The 22530-nt window shown below is 32.4% G+C and overlaps 2 protein-coding genes and 1 pseudogene across 2 annotated transcripts; all 3 read left to right on the plus strand.

The window, feature by feature from the left end:
* The first annotated feature begins 8034 nt into the window (after positions 1–8034).
* LOC128172021 (uncharacterized) lies at positions 8035–11359 on the plus strand. The gene is made up of 6 exons (XM_052837788.1): positions 8035–8076; positions 8736–8819; positions 9017–9091; positions 9479–9538; positions 9955–10014; positions 10730–11359. The coding sequence occupies exons 1-6, from the start codon at positions 8035–8037 to the stop codon at positions 10784–10786; spliced, it is 378 nt and encodes a 125-aa protein (XP_052693748.1). The 3' UTR covers positions 10787–11359.
* LOC128172022 (OTU domain-containing protein 3-like) lies at positions 11032–14817 on the plus strand. The gene is made up of 3 exons (XM_052837789.1): positions 11032–11043; positions 13304–14447; positions 14813–14817. Exons 1-3 carry the CDS (start codon positions 11032–11034, stop codon positions 14815–14817), a joined length of 1161 nt encoding a protein of 386 aa, XP_052693749.1.
* A 691-nt stretch (positions 14818–15508) lies between these two features.
* LOC128170723 (uncharacterized) lies at positions 15509–16712 on the plus strand (annotated as a pseudogene).
* The last annotated feature ends 5818 nt before the right edge of the window (positions 16713–22530 follow it).

Below are 22530 nucleotides of genomic sequence, written 5' to 3' on the forward strand. Positions count from 1 at the left end.
CAGAGAACCTGTAAAGAGACCATCAACTGTTACACACTAGTATTCGATGATATCCCACGCCAGCACTGGATTTAACATCATATACATCTATACACATTTATGATACAATGCTTAATATTTTAAAAAATATTTTTGGGTTCAGTTTTGCATATATTGTGTCCGATTTTTTCTTAATTACTTTTCATGTTTCTTAACCTTTTCTTTAATATTGAAATAAAAACCCAACTGCATGGCTTGATTTTTACAAGAGCAGGATGAAAAATATAAACTAAAATGGTTGATATATACATGTACATTTATTATTTTGCAGTTTATAAAGCGTAAACTGCCCCAAACCATTTTATATCGTATACTTATAGAAAATATACCCTTTTCCGCCCTGTGCGATATAAACCGAAAATTCGCCTAGGGGTGTGATATAAACCGTGGGGTGTGATATAAGATTTATATCACACCCCTCTCCGGCAATCTTCGGATGCCGGAGAGGGGTGTATTGATAAATTTTTGACGTTAGTCTTAACATGACCTAGGCAACATTCTTTATATGATATTAAACAATTTTTTAGCCAACCAGAAAGCGCATTACAACCAGAATTAAATTATATACCCATCAATTTTTCTTTCTTGATGCTGTCAATTTTACAGAGTTTGGTGCTGGTCACTTCGCCCCAAAGCCAAAGCACCCCATGCACGAGCGCCCCAAATTTTTCTTGTTGCGCCCCAAGTACAATTCACGAGCGCCCCAAGTGCAGTGATTGAGAAGGCCAAAAATGTCAATGGGACTATGGCCCCACAGTTATTAATTTTAATGGGCCATTTTCATAATGAAAGGGCCATCTATTTATTCATTGGGGCCATTTTGTAAAATTGAAATTATCAAGGACCAACCTAGAGCAAAACAACTTCTATAAAATTTAAAAACTTAACCAACTGGTTAAATTTCATTTATTTGATGTGTTTATACATTTCACTGATGCAATTTTTTGAAGATAATTGTAGGGAACGGTTTTTCTTATTATTTAAACATTAATTTTGCGAGTTATTAAATAATTACAAGTTACAACTAATTGTAGTATCGACACTTAAATAAATAAACATCGGTTGTAATTTTCAATGCAGTGTGGTTGCATCACCCGTATTTATAACCCCTACAGTAACGATAAGCATGGTGAGACAGTCGTGAGTTTTAATAATCACAACAGGGATTAATTGAGGCTGTGAAAACGTCTTTTCAATTAGATAATCATCATTTTACTGCATTTGGGGTTAGTTTACATAATTGAGAACTCAGAACACTGGGCGACTTCAACTTCTCTTTCGGAGGAAATTCTGGAATAATCTACCACGCATAAAAGAGTGGAAACGTTTTTATTGGTTGTTTATTTCTGTTTTACCAAACACGACCAATGAAATTGGATGTTTTAAAACAAATGTATTAAAAGACGATTAGCTAAGTTGTACAGAGTAAATTTCCAGCGGACATCGCTAAAACTTTTATAACCGATGAGAAATTTGAATGCGCACTTCGGCGCGTAGAGTAATTGATTTAATGCGCCATTTTTCTCTTAAATGCGACTATGGCGCGTGGCGCAGGTCCTTCCCAATCACTGCAAGTGTATGTCACGAGCGCCCCAAATGTTGCTTTTTTTCATGATTAAATTTTTTCACGTACGAGCGCCCCAAAGTAATAATTGGAATGTTATGAGCAAAATTTCCAAATGCTCCGAATGGTAAATCATGTCGTTGCTTTTTTTTATTTTGTTTTTTTTTACGAGCGCCCCAAAATAAGTTTCGCACTGAAATATTATGAATGTAAAATGACCTTTTTTCCAAGTGCTACACAAATTGCTATTCTTGCTTGTTTTTTTTGTTTTTTTTTTGGGGGGGGGGGGGTGTTTTTTTTTGCTTAAGTTTCGCTGTCTATTATTATATTTCAAAATGTAGTTTTCGAGTTTATGTTTTTTTTTTTTTTAATTTTAATTTTGGAGCGTCCCAGAATAAGTTTTGCTATACAAAAATAACAATGCTGATATAAAGCGATGACAAATATTTCCGTAAACTGTTTTTTATACAAAGATCAAAGCATGAGCACTGAAATTGATATTCATCAAACAATATGACAATTATCTACCCAATTGACCTTCCAACGCCCCCCCCCCATTACGTCACATATTGTCAATCCAGGGTGTTGGGTGTTATTCCTTCGTTGACATTCGTACGATTGCAAGAAAAAGGTAAGTGAATATTCTCATTTATTTTCTTTCTCTATTTAACAAAACATTAATTTATTTATCTAATTTATAATTTTTTAAAAAATTTTGTAATCTTATTTAGCACGGTCATACTAATATGTAATTTTAGGAAACTTTTGCAACCAATTTAACAACAGAATCAATAATGTTCGGATCTTTAATATATATACCTGAGTTTACCTAAACATATTCCCCTGTTCGGTGAGGTTTCTTTAGTTAATTTTTTTTAAGATTCTCGGAAAGAGGTATGCAAATATATATGCATTTAAGGAAGGAGTCTTCTCATTATCAAAGATACTTCTTATAATAAGAAATTCATGAAATTTTGACACAGTCAAACGGATCATATTACCAAATGATTTTATCAGTTTAATCAAATTTGACCTTTTTGTTTTCGCATAAAGGTCAGGTCAAGGTCACTACCTTTTTCCTCAACATTAAAGATGATAGAAATAAGGGTAGCTCTTTGTTGTTTTGTAGACATTTGTTTAAGATTTGAAGATTTTATTCTTCAATGAAATGATAGAATATAAGAATGTCTATTAGCTTATACTACTAAATTGGAATTAATTTCTATACTTATATTTATATTGCGTAGCCCGCATTTCCTCTAAATTTCTTAAATTTTTAAGAAATTTTGATTATTTTTTTATGCTTCCAATAACAAAATATTTCTGATTTTTATGTATAATGAAGGCTTTATATAAAGATATAAATTGACAGAAAAGCTAATATATTGACCATTTTATAAGAGAGAAAAACTTATTTTAGTGCTTTTTTCACAAACATCAATGTATAGAATGGGCGCTTTACAAAGCTTATAAAATATAATTTGATAGGCAAATCATATTTTAAAAGCATATTCCGAAACCCAAGTATCATATCATTAGTTCACATTAGTAAAAAAATCACACATTATTGTTATTGTTTTTAAAATGCTAAAACAGACCCATTAATCTGCAGCAATTCTGAATTGCGAAACATGTGATATTTTCCTACGCCAATATTACGCCAAAAATATAGTCCTTGTTAGATTCTTAACATTGATTACTTTTTCTATGCCAAGTTGTATGATAATAAAAAAGAAAGAAAAATTTCCTATTTTAATTTCCTTTCATCTTGATTTAATGAACAATTAATTAAATTTACGTCTGACAAGTCGAAAACCAGAAAAGACTCCTTCCTTAATCGTTCATATTCTATCGACTAAAGATAAAACATTCAGAAATGGAGGGGGGGGGGGGGGGTCGTAATATTTTAAGTTAACAAATGTTTATATATACAGATATAAACAGAATCTTTATATAAATGTTTCTTGTTGTGTACGCCAAATTAAAGAATTTACAAATAAGGACATTTTGAAGAACCTACAACTATGCATACCTATTAACTGGATACTTATTACGAAATTCGAATCATAAGAACAAACTTAGATCACAATATTCCATGTTATTAGATTTTCTTGTAAATTTAAAGAATATATACCAATATTTGTAAACAGGTCTGTTTATTGCTTCCTTTATAAATATCACGTTTCCTTTTGGTGTGTTTTAGTTCATTATTGATAGTTTCTACAAAATACCGAACACAATCAATGTATACATACAATACACACAGTGTATACTAGTACATGGTGTACACACATCTAATCAAAGGGGTACACGACGAAGCCAACGTCTCCCACGTGTCTGGGTAAGTTTTCTCCTGATACCGTGACAGGATACCCCCTCCCTTGACACCTTATAATGTTTCCGAATATCCCCTTCTATTACATCATCGTCAGTTGTCTTCGGAAGCTAATGTTTTCACACATATGGTATATGTAATACAAAATAAATAATGACACACCCGTCCCATTGGCCCTATATATCACTGCAAATACAATTATAGCATATAACATATAACGCATTGTTTTTTTTTTCTTATAATGATTGACTGTAAATGTAAGCTTAAAAAACATATTTAGAGGTTTGCGCGGAAAATTTGAGAGTAGAAGAACAATTGTGTTGGATTATATCTGACATTATTAAAAATTTCCTTCAAAAATAAGAATACTTTGTACAATTCAACAGAATTGGTGCGCTCGAAATAAAAAAAAATTGAGGTATGTATTTTGGGGCGCTCGGAATAATAATGTGTAAGTTTAATGAGATTCCATCGAAGATTATAAGGACTAATAAACAAAACCATTTTGGGGCGCTCGTGAAATTAATCCAAACTTGGGGACTCACACACCAACGTTGATTTTAGTTGAATAATCTCATTTGGGGGGCGTTCGTGTAAATGATGCTTATTTAACGTAAAAGTGAGATTCTCCAACATACATTTTAAAGCAAAATCAGGTTTCAAATATTTATTACACAGGCAACTTCAGGGCACGTTCGTAAAAAAATAATCCAACAAGATTCCATGCAGAAAGACATAATCAGGATAATCATTTTGGGGCGCTCGTGAAAACGATCCCGATTTTAGTACAATATTGGAAAATCCAATTTGGGGCGCTCGTGCAAATTTTCCAAGACGTAAGGTATAATGATTATTTTACTTTGGGACGCTCGTGAAACGAATTTGGGGCGCTCGTGCATGGGGCGCTTTGGCTTCGGGGCGATACGACAGTAACCCGAGTTTCCAGATCACCACACTGTGGTTTTTTCCGATTCCGTATCACTGCTCTCTGAAACTGATGACTTAGTACACATAAATTAACGTCTGTATTAGAGCGCGTTTTTAAAAGAGTTCGTTTAAAATAGCTTCATCTAAAAATAGCTTTGTTATATAAGTTAATGTAATACAATTGATTTTAAAAAGACAGTTTTATAATTAAAACTTATAAATGGACAAGGGTACAAAATAAATTTATCATTTAATATTTATAAAAATTACAGATTCCGTATTACTGCTCGCTGAAACTGATTGTTCTTAAGGTCAAATTTCACTATAATTATTAAAACTGTTCCAAATAAAAATTTCAGATAAAAGACGATTTTGAAAAAAAAAATAATTGGGGAGGGGGAGGGGGGTCATCCCCCATTCAACCTCCCTATTTGATGTATATGATTTATTCATATAGAGGTAGAACACAATTTGTTCATTGTTTACAAATTAATGTAAAAGGTTTACTACTAATCGTTCATGGTATAAAAATGTAATCAATTATAGTTGATGGACATCATATCACACTTGTTGAAATACCAAAGGTGTGAGCAGTTACTGTGGTGCAGGCATTTTTCAGTTTATTGACAAAATGTCAACTTTTTTCTATATTTTTTTTTGTAATTCAGGTAAGTGATTAAGACATTGATAACCACTGACCCCATTTCTTACATGTTATACATGTTTAAGGACGGCGACGCAATTCATTTCCACAGTAGATTTTTTATTTAAATTTTTATATAATGTTAATTTAATCAGTTAATGAGGAGTGAAAATCAATAAAAAAATTATATTATCACCGACTTCCTTTCTTTACTGGGGGCATTTCAAAATTTGGGACTAAGGGTACGAAAATTCTCAGATATAATAGAATTAAGTAATGGGAATTTTCTGGGGTGGGGTATAAAAGCTTAGAGAAAAAAATGTAGGTCATCGAGATTGTGGTAACGTTATATTTCTTATTGAAATCATTAATCACTTATTATATCTAGGCCAGTACATACAGCTGTTGGATTGAAACAACTTACCCCCTCCTCCCTTACCCGAACTAAGTTACACCAGTTTTTTCTTGAAAACTTTACATATACATGAATGATACGATTTCCGGGTAGCCATTTTATTTCAATATGTAACGTTAGGCCTAGTTGATTTTTAAATATATCGCGTTTTATCTCACATATATTGTCACTGGCATGGTGTATTCAAGAAGTAGACTACATTGTAGAATATATGATATGACAAACCTTTTGTTTCACGCGGAACAATTATCTTAACGAATAGAAATAAACTTTCCTTTCCTCTTCCCAAATCTGTCTATTCACTATTGTCTGGTCGACATACGTCACAGCGATGCTTAGACGTTTCGCCACCCAACAATTTCGACCCCAAGTCGTTTCAGTCCCAGATGATGAATATACCGGTTTTCAAAAAAATGGAAAACGAATATTTAGTTTTTAATGTATTAATCGGTCAACTTAGTTTTCATTATTACTTAATTAATCTTTATATTACTTAACGTATATATACTCAAAGTAAACATATTTTTTTAAAGGGGGGGGGGTCTGTGTCTGAACCAACGACTTAGATCTATAATTGAAAAGAAATGTCAACATTGAGGAAACAGGCACGTAGCATCGTTTTTGAACGTGAGAGGGGGCAGACTTATCCAAAAAGTCTTGGCAAGAAAAAAGAAAGAAAGAAATTTATAGGTTACATTCCAAAACCCTGATATTCCCAATCCGTAGGGGGGGGGGGGGGTACTTTTAACTTCAGTTTCACTGATTATTTCCTTATTTTCAGTTCAATTTTCTACATGGTCCCTTTAAAGTGTGTGTTGGGGGGGGGGAGGGCAACTTCATGTTAATTCAAATTTTTGTATGTAAATTTAAGAAAAACCTTTCTTTTATATTAATTCGTGTCAAATTTCATTATGCGTTTGTGAAATAAAAAATTCAACATTGTCTTTTTGACGGCAAAATACAATTTAGATTGTCATTTTGGCGGCAATTATCTACCTATAGGATACCTGGCCAGTCAGAACTTGATGAGTTTAGTCCGTTTTATATTCTGTCGTATCCTTACACATGTGTACATCTGTGCTTTGTTTTCTTAATTCATGTCATATTTCATTACGGGCCGCCAGGAGCCGGTCCGTCATTTGATACACATTTAAATATTGTATATATATAGCGTTTCTGCGGGATAGTTTTTTTTCTTAAATGAATTAATATTATGCTCATTTTTATCAATTAAAAGTAAATTTGCACGTAGAAATGTTTTATGCTTTTTAAAAATCACTAGACTTTGACCCGTGCTTGCATGGGTTGACACTGCAAACGATACCAGGCATTTACAAAATAGATACATCAAAACACCGTATATTGTTGCCATTTGCATAACCAAACTTCAAGCCTACAATAATGCTATTAATTTCACTGCACTCTGCTGAGTTGGAATAATCTAACTGTGTTTCGGGAAAGGCCTTCACCACAGTTAAAATGCCTCCCATATTTACCATTGTTTACCCGTAATGTAGCAGAAAATTGCAAAATAGCTCCAAAACGATTTTGGAGAAAAATAATAAAGTTGCATTGAAAATAACAGTCAAATTGTTCACAACAAACCCTTTTAAAGCTGTAAATACATGTACCTTTCTCAAGTTCGAAAAGTTTAATTCTATAATCGCAGAATTCAACATACATGTATTTCAACAACGTTTTTTGCACACCATGTTGACATTCGAAACTCTCGGGATTTTTTTTATAGTGAATGCGCTGTGTTAGAGTTATCTCCCGTATTTTCTTTGGTGAACAGAAAAAATGAAAATTAACACGCATTATGTTTTATCGTTTCCAAGTTTATCCATGCAAATATGATATTGTGGAAACATAAAATAAAGAGCCTCCCGTGATCAGTCTGGGCGGACTCCGAAAAAGGAGTAAACTCCGCAAACGGAGTATTTGGCACCGTCATGCATTGCGATTTTCTCAACTTCCGTTTTGTAGCTAATTTAAATAGAATGCGGTTAGGGGACGGGTGAGATCAAAACCGGTAGTGACGTTGCGCATGCGCAAAAATTGTAAACATGGAACAGATTTCGCGCATGCGCTAAAAAACTTAGAAGTTGAAGATGGCGGCGCTTTCAAATGCCTCACTTTATGTTCTTCTAAATGTAAGCGTTGCAGCACGTGTTTATAACTGTAATTTACAAGGGGAAGTTTAACATGTTATGATTTATAATTTTCTTACATAATTAGCCACAAAACCATACATAATACGCAAGAAACATACACAATCCAAATACAAACAATTCTCTCTGCACACTGATATAAGCTGTGTTTACAAATGTTATAACTGTGTCTGTTTATGATTTGAACTCGGTTCGTTTCATTAGAAGTGAATTGTCCACACAAGATATAATATTTATATTACATCATACTGCTTTTGTAATAGTAATTAATATTTTTTCATCAAATCATAATCTGCCAAATGGGGGGGGGGGGGGGGGTACTTTAATACAAACTTGACTTTCTTTATAAGCAATGTGAATGAGAATATTTATTTTCATGTATATAAATTTTAATTCATTCATGACCAATGCCCATTTTACAATCAGGCATATACAAAATACTAAACAAACTGTGGATAAATATGTGTAGCATCAAGTAGACAAGTACTACAATTACTTCATTTTATAAACCCTCCAAACCCCCTAGTGACTTGAAATGTACTGTAATGATATAAAAAAAATAGTGGTATTGATAAGAATTGGAAGAAATAATTGGATATATTTTTTCATGTTGTAACTTATGTGATTCATTTCATTAATAGGTTCTTCTGGTAATCCAAACAACAGTTGGTGGTATCCCAATAAGGTCAGGTCTATATGAAGACCATGATTATCTCTCCTTGCCAGTAAGTCACCAATAACTGTTACATATAAAGTCTTAACTGACATCTTGTTTGCCAATCAATTATACAAATATTTTATTGACACAAACACAATTACAATAATTTGCAAAGGCACAATGAATATACAGAAACATCATTGTATGTTTACAATAATGATAATGTTTTCATACATTCTCAGATGGTATTATTATATTTTACAGAATAATGCTGAACCCCCTTGCTCTTGTTCCCCCAATAATACCCAGAGAAGAAATGAAACAGAAGACAACTATCAGGTTTATTTCAATTGGAATTATATTTCAAAATACATGTACTGTAATAAACAGTATATGTATAAATTCTAATACCTCCTTACAAGCACATAATTTGGATACTACTATAGTATAGAAATATTGCATTAAATATTAAACACAATCAACATGTTAAGTTCAATGTATGATTACCATGTAAAATAATACTAAGCTTTTTACAGTCTATCTATCCTTTCAATCAAATTGTGCAAGATATGTTTATGTGCTAACTTAAATCAGTTTTAACCTTCATGCTACACTGTGTATAAATTTGTTTACATCAATGGATGTTTCTATTGTTACATGTCAATGCTTACATTAATACTTTTCTCTCTATCTGCTTGATGTTCACAATTTACTTGAATTCAACAGCCAATGCAAGATGACAGGAGAAGATTGAGGGCAGATCCACCCAGTATTCCAGATATTGAGGTACTTTATGCAGATATTGGCATTTATAATGAAATGTTCAAAATCATTCCTTTGGTGATTCATGCAAGCTATGAAGGAGGCAAGCATTAATACAGAAACCAACTTCTTTCTGCGATAATTGCTACTTTCTTATACTGTATGCATCACCAAACAAAGCATTTTTATACACCTGCAAACAAAGTACAGGGGGATATCAACTGTCTGTCTGTCTGCCAAATTGTGCAAGATAAGTTAATGTTTTAAATTAAATCAGTTTTACTTTTATGCTACACTGTTTTGATTGTTGTTACTGATTCTGTACTGTGTACAGATTCAGTAACAACAATGGATGTTAATTATACTGTTACATGTCAGTGCTTATAATAATGCTTTTTTCTCCAACTGCTTGATGTTCACAATTCACTTGAATTTAACAGCCAATGCAAGATGACAGCAGCAGATTGATGGCAGATCCACCCAGTATTCCAGATATTGAGGTACTTTATTCTATTCAGATATTGACATTTATAATGAAATGTGCAAACAGTGCAAATTTGATGAAAATCTTGATTAAAACATCAAAATTATTTCTTTGGTGTTTCATTCAAGCTATAAAGAAGGCAAGCATAAATACAGAAACCAACTTTTTTCTGCATTAATTGCTTCTTATACTGTATGAATCACCAAATAAAGCATTTTTATACACCTGCAAACAAAGTACAGGGGGATATCACCCGTATGTCTGTCTGTCTGTCTGCCAGTATATGTACTGAAATGACACAGTGAATGGATTAATCTGTATATATGTTGAATACCACCATATACTAGGTACGCACATATCGTCACTGGAAATAAAGTGTTCAGTTTTGTCAGTAATTGTTTAAACACAATTAGATTTCTTAAGAAATAGGAAAGAAAATACTCAGTAGATTTAAATATACTTTAAGATATTTGATATACATGTACACGTACTAGTACATGTACATGTATCATAAATTTTGAAGGAATATATCAAATATGCAGTTTCCTTTCATACTAAGACCCTGTAATTAGTTATATTGCAAGATCATACTAAGTGTACTGTAATGTAAAATACTACATCTACTGACTGGTACATCCTAACAAGTATCATACATGTAGACTTAATTAGCAACTCTAATATCTAGCTCTGCACTTTTATATTTTTGTGTTGTTTTTCATTGTTCTTTATAGATGGAAGATGTATTACTTGAGGAAATAGCCCCTGAGGATTTGGATAATGTAAGATAATTATGTTGCATGTAATTACATGTAGTACAACATGTAGTCAATGTCACAATAATTCAAAGCCATGCTATTTATATATAATATGTTTACATAAAAATAAATAATTTTATGAAGAAAACATTAAGGTTTAGACATTTCTGATCTAATTGATCTTAATGTCCTACCATTTTGTGAAAGGCCATATAAATATAAGTCCTTGTAAATTATTATAAAATATACCTAATTATAAGCCATAAAATCTTTAAGAAATGTCGGGAGAGGTGACATTTTAATGGCTCTTGTATATATAGACTATAAAGAAAAGAAAACTCTAGATGTTATTGGCCTATTTATTTTAAAACAAAGTGGCACGTTATGCTTAATCTAACTGGTGAATTGTCCCTCGTTCCTTAATAAATTTGGGAGGGGGGGGGTGTAGAAAAAATTAAGAAATCATAGACCTACATGCAATTAAGAGAAATCTATTTTACACAGATGAAGGAGAAAAAAAAACCAAACAAATTTTGAATTAGAGAACACTTGTATATATTTATATTATATATTATGACTACAGGGCTAATGAAATCATTTTTAATATTCCGGGAGTGCTTAATCTAATTAATTTAACTTTCTAAATTCTAAAAAAAAAAAAAATTAAAAATTGTAGCATAATATACAGTGACATAATTGAACAAATCTTAAGTACCAAAAAATAATTGGACAAAACTACACCACCCTATCCTATATAATTATTAGAGCCCTGTCTTAACACCAGAATCCCTGACCCAGGGGCCATGTATGCTTAGAAAATAAAAAAATATGTTTGATTTTATTATAATCCTAGTCAAACAGGCTTCATGCCAAGTTGATTTATTGTCAATGATAATAGATTGAGGAAACTGATAATTAATGATTTTCATGGAAATTTATTCACAAATGTATAGATTTTTTGAATTTCTGAACATCATCAGTCATGGTATATTAAAAACAGATTATGATGCATATACTGTAAAAATTCACTTCTCTTTACTGAATGGTATAATAAGAAAATTGTACATGTAATAGTATATGTATCAATGATTTGCTTGATAAAAATGGATCATTTCTTAAATTTACAAGACATTCAGAGTAATTAATTTGATGTCGGACCTTATTTTGATCTCCTTACAATTATCTTGGTCTACAAAAACTCTTACATGTACATATAAAGCTATATAGTTTATATTATCTTGGAATTCTAAAAGAAGATGATAACCCAGGACCCTTTATACATGTATATCTTTTCACTTTTTTGTTTTGCCCTACAAAAAGCTCTAATATTATGAATACCTGGTAATACTCTAAACATGAAATCACAGTGAAGCGAAATCAGGATTATATTTTATGTTGTTAGATTTACAAAGGAAAACTACATGAACTATACCATTAAATCATGATTTTTTGAAGTATACAGTCTCATTAGCGCGTTATGAAAATTTGTATGCACACATCGCTGCAGTAATGAGACTGAATACTTTAAAAAATCATGATTTAATGCTTATATTTACACTTTTTTTAACTTCTTGCCTTGTCTGCAAATGTGATTTATACCTTAAAATTGCTATCTTATCCTAAGTTAATATTAATGGAAAAGCTACATTAACAGCCACAAGCGAGAACTTTGATTTTTAATTCACTCGTGACGGTGCAGTTTACAGCGTTCAACGTTTGTGACGTAATAAAATTTGTCATTTTAACTTTTGAGTACCCAGTGATTAGTTGTTGCATTTAAAGACATTTAAAGATCACAGCATTCAATGGAAAAACACAGTAGAATGTAAATATTTAGGAAAAGATTACATGAAAAATACTTATAAATGTTTAAACACATATATCAACCTTTAATAAATAGCAGAATTGATAATTTATATAAGAAATAGGAAACTTGGCGTTTCTTTTTAATAGACTCAATGACTGAACAAATTTTACCAGTAATTGCAGATTCTTGAGTACCAGAATATAAAGCTCTTTATTTTCTATATAGCCATCGTCAGATCCCACGGGTTTTCTATCCGTTACACTCAGTGTAATGGATAGAAACCTCTGGGTTCCGACGATGCTATATAGCTCGTAACACAAGATTTGATTGGCTAATAAACCATATCTGTACACCCGACTTGAGCTGGAGGTAAATAACCTGACGTCACAATTGATTAAATGTGACATCACAATAATAATAAATAGCATATCTTGAAAGTGTAGCTTTGATTGGACATGGGGAATAGTATTTTTTGGTTTACATAGGAAATAAATTCATTATCCAGCTCCAATCAAGGGTGAACGGACATTAACTATTGACCCTTCATGTTCAACAACTAGTATTCTCTCTTTCTCTTTCTCTCCCCCTCTCTCTCGATACTTTTGGGCAATCAGACAAAACAAACCCCCAATTTTATGAAGCTGCATGCTGCTATTACTATATGTTGATCTTCAACTGAATACATTTTTTATAACTGATACCCATGAAAATGCAATATTTGTACATATTTATTATAATAACAGGGATTTAATTTCATGGAGGTGATAAGAAACTACCAGCAAATGGACTCGGAAGTAGAGCGTCAAGACAGGTATTTAAGAACATTCGGTCTCCAGCGCGTTTCCATCATGGGCGATGGAAATTGTTTGTTTCGTGCTGTAAGTTTCTCACTTTACGGTCACCAGAATAATCATGCATACTTAAGAAATTTAGCAGTAGATACTTTAAGGGCTAATATTGCAGAATTTTCAGATTACTTTTTATCAGATAGAGGAACTGCATTGGAACAAATTAACAGATTGGGTCAACCAAATACTTATGCAGGACAGGAATGTATATATGCACTGGCAAAGGCTCTCAACATTAATATTTTGGTTACATTTGGTGGAGATGATTCCTCATCTGAAGTTATTACAATGGAAAACTCTTTCACAAGTACTGCAAACCAGAACCACATACATATCATTTGGAGGCGTTTTGGTGGAGGTCATTATGAGGCAGTGTCAGATGTAGGAAGAGACCAGGTTTCTGATCCACCAGTGTATCCTTTTGTTAGCAGTCAGGATAATCTCCACACAAAGCCATGGAATACAAGTACACCATTTTTAAAGAAAGTTGAAATCCCAAGCAACAGCCACAAAAGTTATGACACTAGCTCCAATAGCATCAGAGATTTAGAAGATTTGCAAAGTCATTTGTCAGAGCTGCATAGTTACTCTATTAAGGCAGAGTGCAGTGGGCCAAGTTCCCCTAAGCAGAAACACACATGCTCTCAATGCAAACTTACATTTTCTTCCTTCATTACTCTAAAAAAGCACCAGGCTAACAACCACAACAAAAAGCAGAATAAAGGAAAGTCATACCAGTGCATGGCATCATCATGTCCCCTATATTTTAGAACATTGGAGCAGCTTGTTGAACATGAAATTGTAGCACATGGGGCAAATATTGAGATAGAAGAGCTCTCTTTTCAAAATAAGGATGACTTCTGCAAGTTTAAAGAACAGGAAGAAATGAATACAAACACAAGGTTTGTCATGAGGAATAAGGTTCAAGAGAATAAAAAGAAAGAGAAGGTTTACTCCTTGGAATGCCATAGGAATGGTTGCATAAGATCGCATAAAAACAGGGGATATCAAATGAAGTTTTCACGAAAAAACATTAAGGGTAGTTGCCAACTGAATAGCATCTGTCCAGCAAGATTTTCTGTGCCGGAAAAAAAAGATGGAAAAATATGTGTTAAATATATCAAATCTCATACCCATTCCCTATCATTTGAGAACAGCAAATTTTTACCGATACCTGAGGGAATAAAAACAGAAATTTTAGGAATGTTGTCCCTGAAAATACCAATAAATAACATCATTGACAAGATACGGGAGCGCTTTTCAGATAGGGATCACCGTGATAACTTGGGGGACATCAAGTATTACAATTTGATTGATCGTAGAACAATTCATAACTTAAAGAAAAAATTAGCAGATCCATCAGTTATTCAGCACAGCAATGATGCTATTTCTACTTTCTTAAAGGTTGAAATGCTCAAAAGGGAGAAGTTTAATCCAGTTTTATTATTCAAGCAACAGGATGTTGAAAATGATCCCTCTTTAACACCAGGATTAACCAGGGAGGATTTTTTGCTAGTATTGATGACCAAGCAACAATTAGAGATTTATAGAAAGTTTGCCAACAGAATAGTATGCATGGATTCAACTCATAAAACTAACAGCTATTCCTTTAAGTTGATTACTCTTTTGGTTCCTGACCAGTTTCGCAGAGGTTACCCTGTCGCATTTTGCATTTCTAACAGGGAGGATGAAACAGCTATTGCCTTATTCTTGAAGTCTGTCAAGTCAAGGTCTCCAGACACAAAATTGAATGTCATAATGACAGATGATGATAATGCTGGTTGGAATGCTGCAAGGTCTATTTTTGGAAATGATTTGCAACATTATTTGTGCATATGGCACATATACAGGTCATGGACTCGCAATGTCCAACAGTATTTTAAGAATGACGAGCACAAAAGTTCTGTGTTTAGTTTTCTGTGTGCTATGTTGGAGGCCAAAACTGAAGATGAATTTTTACAGTATAAGTCTGCCTTTGTTGCCAAATTGCAGGTAATTAATCAAGCATTTTTAAAATACATGGAGGATCATTATTTTAGCAGAGCAGAAAAATGGGCAAAGTGCTTCAGGAAAGGGGACTATTGCAAGGTTGATACAAACATGTTTGTAGAAAGTTTCCACAATCAACTAAAAACTATTTATTTTGAAGGAAAAAGGAATAGGAGAATTGATGTTTTATTGGAAACTCTTTTGAAATTGGAAAATAATCTATTCATCAACCATTTTAAGAGGGTGGCATATAATATGCCTTCTAAAGAGGACAGTGATACACAAAACAGGCATAAAAGTAGTCTTCAAATTCCCGATGGACATATAAAGCAATTATCGGACAGGTTTTTTATTGTAGAATCCCAGGATAATCAATATTTGATAGAAATTTGCCATCTATATTGTATGGAGGAGCATTGTTACCTTAGATGCAGAGAAATACCTTGTATAGACTTATGCTATCACATGTATCACTGCAACTGTCCAGATTACATAAATGGGTTTTTATGTAAACATGTTCATAAAGTCCATAGCATGTTTACACTTAAAAACAATGAGGATGACTGTGAGGACAAGGCACTTTTTGTCAATCCTAGTCAAGACTCTTTTCAGTCTCAGGACACCTCACCAGGACAGGAAACTCAGCTCAATACAATCAAAACTTTGATAAAGCAGATTGAAGAACAGCTCAGTCATCCTAAAGTCAGAGGCATTAGGCTCCCAAACATAATTCAATCACTTCAGACCATCAAAGCTGGCAATGAGGCTTGTATCAACCTTGCAGATGATTTAGGTGGGCTCAAAGAGACAGAGAAAATTTCAGGTAATGCAAATAATATCTTGCAACCAAGATTTCATGGGACAAATAAGAAGAAAGGGAGGCCAAAAAAGGTTCCACTCAGAAAACCATCTAAAGAGGAAAAGGAACAACTTCTGAAGGATCAGAATTTGCCCGAAGTAATACCGGAGAGAAGAGATATGCAGAATGCCCCAACAGTTGCCCCATACCCTCCTTTGCGATTGGTGCCAAGCTCATCCTCCACTGATCCACTGTCTAGAGAGCCAGAACAATCGCTGTTCGAGTAAGTACATGTACAAAATCTTATTTCTCAATTTTCTAATACACATTTGTAATTGTGATTGAAAATGTGTAGTTAATGATATAAACAAATCTTATTGTGTTTTGCAGAGTTGATGGCAGGATTGGATTACAATCATGGATGAGAGTTCCACCACCATTAATTGGAAGGAGAATAACGATCACAACAAAGGATGGGAAAAAGCAAGTGTTGATGTTTTCCAATGGAGTAGCTGATGACAACAGTAATAAAAATGATCCTCCTGCTTGATTGAAACCAACATCTACAACAAAGAAAGCATCAAAATTTATTCCAACTTTATACAGCTGTTTAAATGCATAAAGTGAGCTAACTACTGGACAAAAGACCCTAATTGGATCATTTTTGACAATGGTGCATCATGTCAGTCCAGTAGTAGACTGGCAATGGCGTAATGGCCAGTGCACCAAAGTCAAAACAGCAAGTCAAGCCTTTGAACCAGCCTTGCCAGCCCTGAGACTTTCTTTGTCATTGGTGCATCATGTCAGTCCAGTAGTAGACTGGCAATGGCGTATAGGCCAGTGCATCAATGCATCGAGAGAAAAAGACAGCTTTGTGATCCACTACCGGTCCTACATAATACTCGATACCAATGCATCATGTCAGTCCAGGAGTAGACTGGCAATGGCATACATGGCCAGTGCTTGGTTTCATTGATATTATTGCCCACCAGTATGTTGCTCTATCTTTTATGCTTACAACTTCTCTCTATGTATAGGTAAAGATCTAGCTAAGAAAAGTTGTGCTACTAAATTGTGTACGGTATTCAAAATTTGCTTTAAAACTTGGTTAACTTAAATTTAGAAGACAAATATAAGTATTTTCTACTGCACCTTTTGAACAATAATGAACTTGATAAAAATGATTACATTCATTAGACCTTAGAAAACAAATGAATACATCAGATGAGCACTGTATGCACAAATTCTTTACCTAGATTTTTATCATACATGTATATGCTTTATCAATTGTATTTCAGATTAACTTTACTTTAGTTTTGACTTCTGTAGGTGACAATAATGAGAGAAACTTTACAGATAATTCTTTAACTGTTTCTTAACTGATGACGCCCGGACAGTTAAAGAATATTATAAAGATTCCTATTTTATATTATTTTAGGTACTGTAGACATGGATATTTGGTTACATGAATGAAGTAAACCCAGAGTGAAAAGAATACAAATACATCTATTTCTTAATATATAATGTAATCATCTATAAATTATCCTTTTATGAAAATATCCATGTTTACAATTATAACAGTAACTGTGAGCTATTTACTATTTCATGAATATATATATATACATGTATGACCATAAGTGGTACAAATGTACTGATATAAGAACAAAACTTAGTTTCACTTGTATTTGAAAATAATTTTCTCCTACACTGTAAGGGCAGAAACTTGCATGGCAGAATAGATAGATTTGATTGCAAACCATGACAAAATTTTGGGGGAAAATTCAACTTTGGCCATTTTCTTTGTATTCAAAAACAATTGATATATTAATATAAATGTACTAATATTGTTAAAAGCCAAAAAAAACTATCAGCCATGCCATGCAGGTCTTAAGGAATGTGTTTGGGAGAAACTTTCAACGAAATGTGTTTAATTTGCTGCAAAATTCATGATGAATCTATTTCAAATGAAAAATTTCTTAATTTCAAAACTGTTTAGAATTTTAAAGATGTTAATTGTCCCTTTTGCTGTAGAAATGTTTTAAACATCATGCGCAACTCATATTAAATTTGCATACATTCATAATTTGTTAGAATGTACCACTAACATTTTCATTGATATTGGACATATTTTCTTCATTTTATGTTTTTCACTTCAATGGACTTGTAAACAATTTCCGAATGATTTTGTAGTAACATATTATAATTGAGAGACAAATGCTTATATCCTAGGAAAGGATAATACCGGTATAGACTCTTTGTCTGTTCATCCCTTTGTCAGTGTTTACATGTCAGTGCAACACTTTTTTGGAGTCTGACTCCAATAAATAACCCATAGCCTTTATGATAAGAAATACATCATACATAACTTGTCACAATTTGAGGTTACTTATGAGGCTGGGTGTGTCATGACCCTTATTTAAGACCAGTTTTCAAGGTCATGTCATCAATATCTCACTTTCTCAAAAGTAAATGGGGGTGCAATTCCATCTTATATGCTTAGTTTTTAAAGATAAGCTGCAGAACAATATTTTGTTGTGATCTTGATGTTACTGTTCATTTACAAGAATATAAAACTCTGATAAAAAAAAAATGCATCTTAATCAATTTGGCACCATCTTCGTTTCAGTAGCAGAGCAGATCGTCACCATTGGCTAGCGAAGATGATTTGTCACCAACTTGATGAACAATAGTTTAATCATCATTGATATCCTAATTATTGCATTTTACCATCTTATTAATATAAGTCTTTTGGTATTTAACAAGTCCAAGAATAGCTATATAGCCTTCTCACATACTGAATGTAAGCTGTTAAAGATTCGACCGAAATGATATATGATTTAATAATTAGGAAATCTATTCATTCACTTATTCATTCACCCATATCTTTATTATTCACTCATTGTTTACTCATATAGAATCAATAGTGACCAGGGACGTGTTCTGTCATTGGATGGGGAATTTTGATGTAGTTAAATCTTTACATTTACCGGCACATGTAAACTACATGTATATACAATAAATAAGCATATTGTATCTATTTGGAAGTGGTCAAACAGGTTTTTTGAGGGTAAGGAAGGACAGTACAAATCTGAGTTTTAGTATGGTACCTTGTTTCTTATGGTTTGTACAATGGTTTTAAGAACTCACTTATGTGTCTTTAGACTGGGACTGTTGTAAAACAGTCTATACATTGAATTCTGAAATCATCACTGATTTAAAACATAAAAGTTCATTGCAAGGGGAGTTCGGTCACCTTCTCATCTATAGTCATTGTCGACGCGATCAAGGTTGGAAATCATTTATGTAACAAAAATAAAATAAAATAAAGTTGGAAAATAAAACTTCCTTTTCTTTAATATGTTCAATGTAACGGTACAAGGATACATGACCTTATGATAATACTAGTACCGGGTATATTGTTTATCTATAAGACTTAGTCTGTATTTAGCTAATACAATGTACTTTAATATCAAGAATTTGATTTCATTAATATTATATATATATAATAATTTGGCTGCAAATATATTAGTTGCTTTAATAGAAAAAATAATTATGATGGAGAATACAATGCGAATTACAGGCTCAGGAATGTCAAATTGAAACTCTCACTCCCTCATGCTCCTTGAGGTATCAAAAGCATTAAATGAATTAATTCATTTAGCTAATCAGTAATCAACTCTGTCTGTAATAGTATTAAAATCATACATTTAAATGAACTAATAATTTCTTTAAAATAATTTTTGTTGTATTTGTAAATATTACTTATATAAAAACTTTTACTTCTTATTCTGGGTGTGTGTGTGTGTGGGGGAGGGGGGTATTTCAGACATGATATATCTATAAGAGAAAATTCTGTCCTGACTTGTTTAATTAGCTTTCGTTAAGAACATAGTGGCTTTGATAACTGCCTCCGATATAGTTTATGAAGAATACACAGGTAGTGATACATATATACATCCACTTTAGCTGTTGGGGCACCGCAATTAAGCATATACTATAGTTTCAGGAGCGGCACATATCTTCCCACTCTTCCTAATCTCTAGTCTATACAAATATTTTATCACTTGTTACATGTATTATAAATAAAATGAGTTTATATACCAAGAATAACAAACATTACATGTTTATAAGTCACGTTTACCGTGTTAGAGAATATTCGGGATGTTTACAATTTTTGCGCATGCGCAACGTCACTACCGGTTTTGATCTCACCCGTCCCCTAACCAGATTCATTTAAATAATGGAGAGTTGCCTCCCTTTCTCGTTAAAACGTGATTGAAAAATAGATTGAAATCCTTCAGAAGCGTGAAAAAAAATATGGAAAGGACTCAGAAATGATTAATCTTAAAATAATACTTTTTTTAAAAAAGTGGAAATGTTTCGGTAAACAACAGGAAAAATACATACAAATATTAAAACTCATACGTGGTCGACCAGGACTAATAAGATAAGAAAATCGGACTTCAAATTAAGACTTGGAAGTATGGAAATTGAAAATTAATTGTTGCACTATTGTAAGTATTCAAGCCTTTAATATGGATGATGTTTTTTTTTTTAATACGACAAAATTACGATGTATACAAGGTTTTAAGAAGTGCCGACTTGGCGGGTCAGCGCGTGATCAAAAGAACGGTGTAATGACTACAAACGGGTTAAAAAAAACTAACAGTAATAGTGTATTTCACACCCTAGCACATAAATTATCTTTAATTATAGTGAAATCATGGAAAAAAACATTAATTTATTCACTTTATTGGCTTCGTCATCGGAAACAGAATTGAAAAACTTTGACAGCAAATAAAATTTGATTTGGCCAACGAACGTATATTTTTGCCAAATACATTCTGTTGAAACATGTCTTATAAAGCATTTAAACGTATTTTCAGACCTGCATATGAATAATCCGCTTTGCACAATCAATTTTCCTGAGTGCCCTGTTTTCACGTAAAAATTGGATATTTTGATTAACTGCGCATGCGCCGAACTCCTTTTTCGGAGTATTTTTTTTTCTTTTGAGAAATCACTTCCGTTTACTCCGTTTATCGAAGTCCGCCCAGACTGGTGATTTAGCGTGAATGTAATGCGCATGCGCAAGATTGTAAAATCCAAAAAAATTCAGATAATTTCCGGAGTTTTTGGAGGAATTTTCATTGATAATTAATTAACGAAGCTTGATTGAGAAAAAATAAAAACAAATTGGTAATCTTCAAGTACCGAAAATATTCAAAATATATAAAACAAAAGACAGTACTCTTCTGATTTATTAATATTAAAGCTAAAAAATTCGAGTCTATTATTTTTATATAGTAGTATAGATTACATATTTTTTTGTTTTACTCGTAAATGAAAATTTTGTCATAGACTGTCGTGTTAGACGCGTTTTATCGAGACTATAATATATTCGTAAACTTTCGGAGTTGTTTATTGTATCGGTATACAATCAATTTACTAAATACTAAATACTAAAGACCTAAAATACTAAAGACCTGAATGACATTAAATTTTATATAATGTATTTTAGTGTTTTTGATGTATTTGAATTTCTATGTGTTGCGTATAAAAAATGATTTTGTGTGTGAATTTATTATATTGCCATGTACTTTCTAGTAGAACATTATCATGAAATGACATCCATATCAATTATTTAGGCCAAAATATGAAAGAACTGAAAATTTGAATGGACCTGAAAATTCGAGCTAACCTGATTTATTTTTAATTCTTTTGAAATAACCATGATTATTTTCGTTAACTGTAGTGTAGATAAAATCTATAATTCCATTTAGGAAAAAAATTTCCGGCTTATTTTTTACCTTTAAAGTTGAACAGATTCTACCGGATGAGCATGATCTTACATATACCTTTATCTTAATCCATTTCTATTTTATTATGTGGTCTCTTGAAATTATATATTATGCAAATTATGCACTAAGTTTTAATTCAATACAATCCACCAAAAAAATTAAAATGGTTTGAAATAAATAATTTCCAAGAGAATAATAATGAATTGAACTTTGTATTAAAATAATGTACAAATCAATGTGTTCTCCATTACTTAATTCATACTTAAGCAATGCTCAAACAACTACCGTTAGAAATGCTTACAGTAACGAACTCTATTCTTGATATTAAGAGTAAAATGTTAAATTTAAAAACATGTTGCTGAAAATACAGTAATTAAAATCAAAATTTACCATTTAAGTACAACCAACTCGTTATTTTCTTCCTTGTTCTGTGTGTTTATGTTAACAACCAATGATGATTCAAACAACAATTACATGTATATTTTTGCGGCCCGTTTGACGCCTGCGTCAATGTGATTTCTTGTTATTCGTTT

Source organism: Crassostrea angulata, chromosome 2 (assembly GCF_025612915.1).
Source record: "Crassostrea angulata isolate pt1a10 chromosome 2, ASM2561291v2, whole genome shotgun sequence".
Lineage (NCBI taxonomy): Eukaryota > Metazoa > Mollusca > Bivalvia > Ostreida > Ostreidae > Magallana > Magallana angulata.